The 5618-nt window shown below is 47.1% G+C and overlaps 1 protein-coding gene across 1 annotated transcript; it reads left to right on the forward strand.

Annotated features, from left to right (window-relative positions):
* Positions 1–999: 999 nt before the first annotated feature.
* On the forward strand, positions 1000–5567 carry HIGD1A (HIG1 hypoxia inducible domain family, member 1A). Its single transcript, XM_009333286.1, has 3 exons — positions 1000–1553; positions 3635–3769; positions 4579–5567. Exons 1-3 carry the CDS (start codon positions 1451–1453, stop codon positions 4626–4628), a joined length of 288 nt encoding a protein of 95 aa, XP_009331561.1. The 5' UTR covers positions 1000–1450; the 3' UTR covers positions 4629–5567.
* The last annotated feature ends 51 nt before the right edge of the window (positions 5568–5618 follow it).

Below are 5618 nucleotides of genomic sequence, written 5' to 3' on the forward strand. Positions count from 1 at the left end.
AGCTCTTACGCTGGGCAAACGGATTCGCTTCTCCATACCCTTTTCTCGCGTAAATCTCGCCGCCGGCTGTCTCCATCCACCTCTCCCGAGCGACGGGGTGCTCCCCTGTTTCCTCCTCCGAATGAGTCACGCTAAAGCATAACGCGTATTTAGCAGATAAGGGTAACTGCTGCAGGTGCAGAGAGACCAAATCCTCCGGCCTGCAGAGGAAATGGTTTGCACCTTTAGTTCGAAAAAACAGTCAGCCTGCCGGAATGGATGCGCACAGAATGCCGCGTAACCAGGGGACACGGCCACGCTTGAAATGTATCGCTTGCGCGTGTTTACTGGCCCGTGCTTAAATTAAATTCCCGTTGGCTCATTTCGAGAGCTTGGAGCACTTCCACGTGAGGCCGAGCTGTATTTTGCTGCTAGGCGTGCTGGCGGCAAAACGGGAACGCCGCCGGCAGAGATTTTTCTAGCAGAGACCTCCGTGGTGTTGCTGAGCTAACGGGGCTAGCAGAAATGGGCGCTGGCTGAGGAACGATGCTCATGCGCGGCACTGAAGAAGGAACAGGTCTTGGCGTAATCTGTGATGGGGACAGCGCGACAAGCTGGCAAGTTTCTTGGCAAGTTTTGGCGGGTGGTCTCACCGGTTGGGCGATGGTGGCTCAGGGAGTAGAGCCCTTCTCCCTGCCGCTGCTGCTTCGGGTGAGAAATCACCTGTGCTGCAACGGAAACTCTGCTCGCCTTCCTGATGCGTCCCCACATCAGCCTGTGGCTATCGAGGGCTTCAGGACTCGCTCCGGCTCCTCAGCCGCCGCCGGTTTGCGCTCTGTGTTCTCCAGCAGGAGTGTGAAACTCTGTTGAAGTGGTGAACGAGGTGGGACAGGCCGTAGTAGTGACTGACGAGCTGCCAGGTAGGGCTGACCCTCCGCAGCGGCTCGTGCTTTCCAACCGTGAGCGCTTCGGTTCCTGTTCTTGGCAGGGAGCGAAAGAGGAGGAATGAACTTTTCTGAGGTCAGAGGTGCTACTAAGGAACAGCCTGTGACGGCAAAGCAGTGCGGCGGACGATGGAAGTCCTAAAAGGAAGCGCAGGCAGGGACCAAAGCCTTCAGCGGCTTCTCGCTGCCCGTGAGCGTGTGGGGGGCCGCTGGGATCTGTAATGGTGTGAAAAGGGATGGCAGAAACTTGTTGCTTTGCTACTTCCTTTTTTTTTTTTCTTTCTTTTTTTTTCCCCTGTCCTTACCTGTTCTAGTATGCAAGGACCTTGCTTCCCAAGACTTCACTTGAATTAAATCACCTGTATGTAGCTTGTCAGCTCGAGTCTAGCTCCTGTGCTTGTGACTGACTGCTTGGACGCTTGTGACTGGCGGAGTACACGAGGGACTTTTTTCTTCCTTTCCTTAAAAGTTCTGTTAACGTGGTGTTTCTAAAACCTGAAGAGAGACTCTTTGTCTTCGCAGCCACCATGTCATCCGGTCAGGAATCCGTTTTTCCCGAGTATGAGACTGACACCAGCCAGACATCGAAGCTGTTAAGAAAATTTAAGGAGACGCCGTTTGTACCCATCGGTAAGTTTAAAGATGAAGAGATGTGGTTACATGGATCTTTCTCTTCATGGTCTCTAAACACTGTCACTGTTCACCTTTTTCCTGTGAACAGGAAATTACTTTGAAATTACTTCCTCCTGTAGGCTTTCTGTCTGGTGACAGCAGTATTCCTTCTGCCCAGAATGGTATTTCTTCTGCAAGAAACAGGGAAATTAATGAGGCCCGTTATCTTAAACAGAAACCCAGAACCTACAATTAGGAAACAAAAAAACAAAAAACAAACCAACAAAGCCCGAAAGACTATTTAGGTGAGCTTAACAAACATGTTTCGGTGATTCTGTTAGGTGGTAGGATATGTGTTTTGCAGCTGTGCTGGAGTACGGTTACTGGGAGCCATGTGAGCGCTACGACGTGACTTTCGAGCTAACAAAACAGAAGTATCTCTAAAATACAGCCCGCCTGCTAAACATTTCACCCTTCTCTGCTGCTGTCCCTTAGTTTAAAATGCATTTTCTTAGTAGGTTTGGTGGTGCCCCAGCTTGAGGAGGTTGTTAAAGTTCTCAGCCCCTCTGCTGAGACCCCGAAAAAGCTTCTGAGGGGAGAGAGGATCAGTCGTGTTCGTGCCGAGAGCTTTTCCTCTGGTCAGGAGCTGCCTCTGACACAAGACACGTTTCGATTCCCAGCCGCCTTAAATGGAGAGCAAAAAAAAAAGGGTGAACCCCTCCAAGCGTTTGCCAACAGATATCCGTCACTGGTTTCTGTGGTCACAGGACTTGATTCTCCAGCTCGCTAGAGTGCACTGCAGACTCCACAAATCTGGGTTCTCCCAAGCAGATCGGCAGAACTTACCTTCAACCTGTGTCGGAGCTAGTTCGAAGGCCGTAAAACTCTTAAGTGGTGTTTAAGGAAGCTACCACGTGGATCATGCACCAGTGAAGTACGGGTTTATAGCTTCACAAGTGGAATTGGTGACACTCCTCTTCAGGGAGACAAGCTGTCTGGGCTCTCAGCAGTAAAATATACGCAGCACTTAAAACTTGGTAGCTTCCTTTGATCTATGTAAATAATCACCCTAAATAATCATATTCTGTGAGAGCATCAGGTTGCAATTGGCACAGCCGGGGCTGTGTTCGGTCTGCTGAAGGACTAAAAGTGAACTCCAGCCCCGTGAAAGAGACCTTGCTGAACCTCTCTCCCCACAGCGCGGGACAAGTAACGTATAACTTGTCCTGTCCCAGTGAAAGCAGGCCACACCCAGGTGACAACACCCAAAATAGCAACCTCAGCAGGCCGGTGGGTGCGTCGGGGTGCAGCCACACACTGAGTGTCCCAGCTGCAGCCGAGCGGTGTTCTTGGGTGTGAGCTTCCTTCCAGGAAAGAGGGTGCAAGCAGCATGTGTGCTTTCTGAAAAATATCCAAAAACTCTGACACCTTAGAACTGTAGAATCATTTAGGTTGGAAAAGACCCTTAAGATCGTCGAGTCCAACCGTTAACCCAGCACTGCCAAGTCCACCAGTAAACCATGTCCCTAAGCACCACATCTACCCGTCTTTTAAATACTTCCAGGGATGGTGACTCCACCACTTCCCTGGGCAGCCTGGTCCAATGTTTAACCACTCTTTCAGTAAAGACATTTTTCCTCACGTCCAATCTAAACCTCCCCTGGCGCAACTTGAGGCCATTTCCTCTCGTCCTTTCGCCAGTTACTTGGGAGAAGAGACCGACCCCCACCTCGCTACAGCCTCCTTTCAGGTAGTTGTAGAGAGCAATAAGGTCTCCCCTGAGCCTCCTTTTCTCCAGGCTGAACAACCCCAGCTCCCTCAGCCGCTCCTCATAGGACTTGCGCTCTAGACCCTTGCGTTGCTGCTGTTGCATTTTAACACTAGTGGAAATCTCTCGCTGTTCTCTGCACTGACTTGTGCATTGAATGAGATGGCACTCGAGTGGAAACAGTAGACAGGCCAGGACTTGCCATCTACACAAAACCAGAGTGATGAGATCAAAACGTGGTTATTCCCAAGATACCTTGTTTAGGTGGGTCACTTCACACAGCTCGATGACTTGGATCTCAACTCCCAAGGGTGCTTTCCTTGCCTTGTAGGGATGGCTGGCTTCGCCATGGTGGTTGGCTACGGGCTGTACAGACTGAAGCACAGAGGTGACATGAAAATGTCGCTTCACCTGATTCACATGCGCGTAGCAGCCCAGGGCTTCGTCGTGGGAGCGATAACGTGTGGTACGTACCGAGCAGGAGGCTGTCCTCGGCACTGGCAAACCACGGAGAACCTCCTGCATCTCTCTCCTAGCGCGTAATACAGGGTGCATGAAACGTCCTCGGGGTGGAAGTCTCTAGGCCATTATATTTCAGGATGTTTATGCTCGTTACTGGTGTTTGCTCAGGCTTTCTAGAGTAACGTGGCGTTTAAGTACACATATTCAATACTAAACCACGCTACCTTCGAGAGTAGAGGTTTTGACTACTTTTAGATGTGGGAAATACGTGGGGTTCTGTAGGTGTTGAAATTAGAGGCAAACTAAAAAAAAGGACTATCTGATGTTAATATTTTCCCTTGTAAATGCGTTGCTGTTTCTGAATTCAATGCGTTGGAGAGTCAGCTCGCATAGCCCGGGGTATTATTTCCAGGACTGGAATTGTGTCCCTGAATGTACTGGTTTGTACGTCCCAGGTCTCACCTAAGTATTGCAGCTGTGTACGTGTGTAAATGTATATCCCACGAAACGCTGTCTATACTGTATTCCCGGAAGGTACAACAGAAAAGCTTGACTTTGGCTGCAAAGCCAACTAGAATTGGCTGGGGATCTCCATTTTCAGATACAGTGTATTTTCCTATCCACTTTCTCTGTATATGAAGAATTTTGTAGTGTTCGTCACTGCTATTAAAAAAAAAATAAAATAAATACAGCAGAAGAGGAAGGGAAATGTTATTTCTGTTGCTCAGAATATCACTTGTTGTTCAGATTTTGAAACCCATTATGTGCTATTTAACCCAGCTTTCTAATTGTGCTTGTATTTCTGTCTTGTAGGTGTGCTGTATTCAATGTTTCGGGAGTACGTGATGAAGCCCAAGGAGTAATGGGAAGATGACTGAAATCTCTGTCCTGGTGGTGGCCTGTGTACTGCAGCTACAAACCTCATATCGAGGGGTTCTTGAGGAAAAAAATAATACGTGGTATTAGAGAATTGCCCTACATCTATTTTGTGTATAGTACACTGTCTCGAAGCTGGCAGCCTAAATGATTGCGTGCTGGGGGAGTGGGTATCAGGGTCTGGTTCTTTCTGATTGACGCTATCATATCCCAGTTTTTAGGGGATACAGTACAGTCCCTTTATCTTCCCCTCAACTGTCAACTCAGTCCTAAAATTGGTGACTTCTTTTTCCTGCCGTTGCCCAAAATGACGAAGTCTGAACTAGTTTCTGTAAGGCCTCAGGCAGAACGTGGAGGCCACGTCTTAAGGTAGTGTCGTGAATGCTTTGCTGTCATTTTCTATCCTGTATATTTGTCAGCCTCCAGCTTTGTAATTCAGAAGCTTCCAGTAGCACTAAATGACTTCTAAAATATTGAGAGAGATATAAACATCTATTTTTTTTATTTAAGGCATGAGATAAGTATTTGGTATGTTGCAGCTATTTAAATGTTCTATTTATTCATTTTTAATCAAGACACAGGCTCCCTATTTTTACTATAGATTTTCAGACTCTTGGATTACTATATTTTGTAACTTATTTACAGTGTTCTTCTGAATAACATTTAAATGTAACATTTAAAATACATATTGTGAAAACTAAACCTTGATTTGGTGTTCTAATGCTTTTAATTAAAGTATATGATTTAGCTCCGATTTCTGCAGTATCATTCCCTATAGAAATTTTAAAACATTTAAATCTGAGAAGCCCCCATCATCCTCGATGAGGTGTTAAAACCCTTCTCTGTGAATTGCCAATGCTGTTTTACACTCGAACCCCTTGTATCTCCAACAGCAGTCACAAAAATAAATGTGTTGATAAAGCCAATTTGTAAAAACCTCATTTTCTCCTATTAGCTTACATTCCATGGTGACAGTA

Source organism: Pygoscelis adeliae, unplaced genomic scaffold (genome assembly GCF_000699105.1).
Source record: "Pygoscelis adeliae isolate BGI_AS28 unplaced genomic scaffold, ASM69910v1 Scaffold88, whole genome shotgun sequence".
Taxonomy (NCBI): Eukaryota; Metazoa; Chordata; class Aves; order Sphenisciformes; family Spheniscidae; genus Pygoscelis; species Pygoscelis adeliae.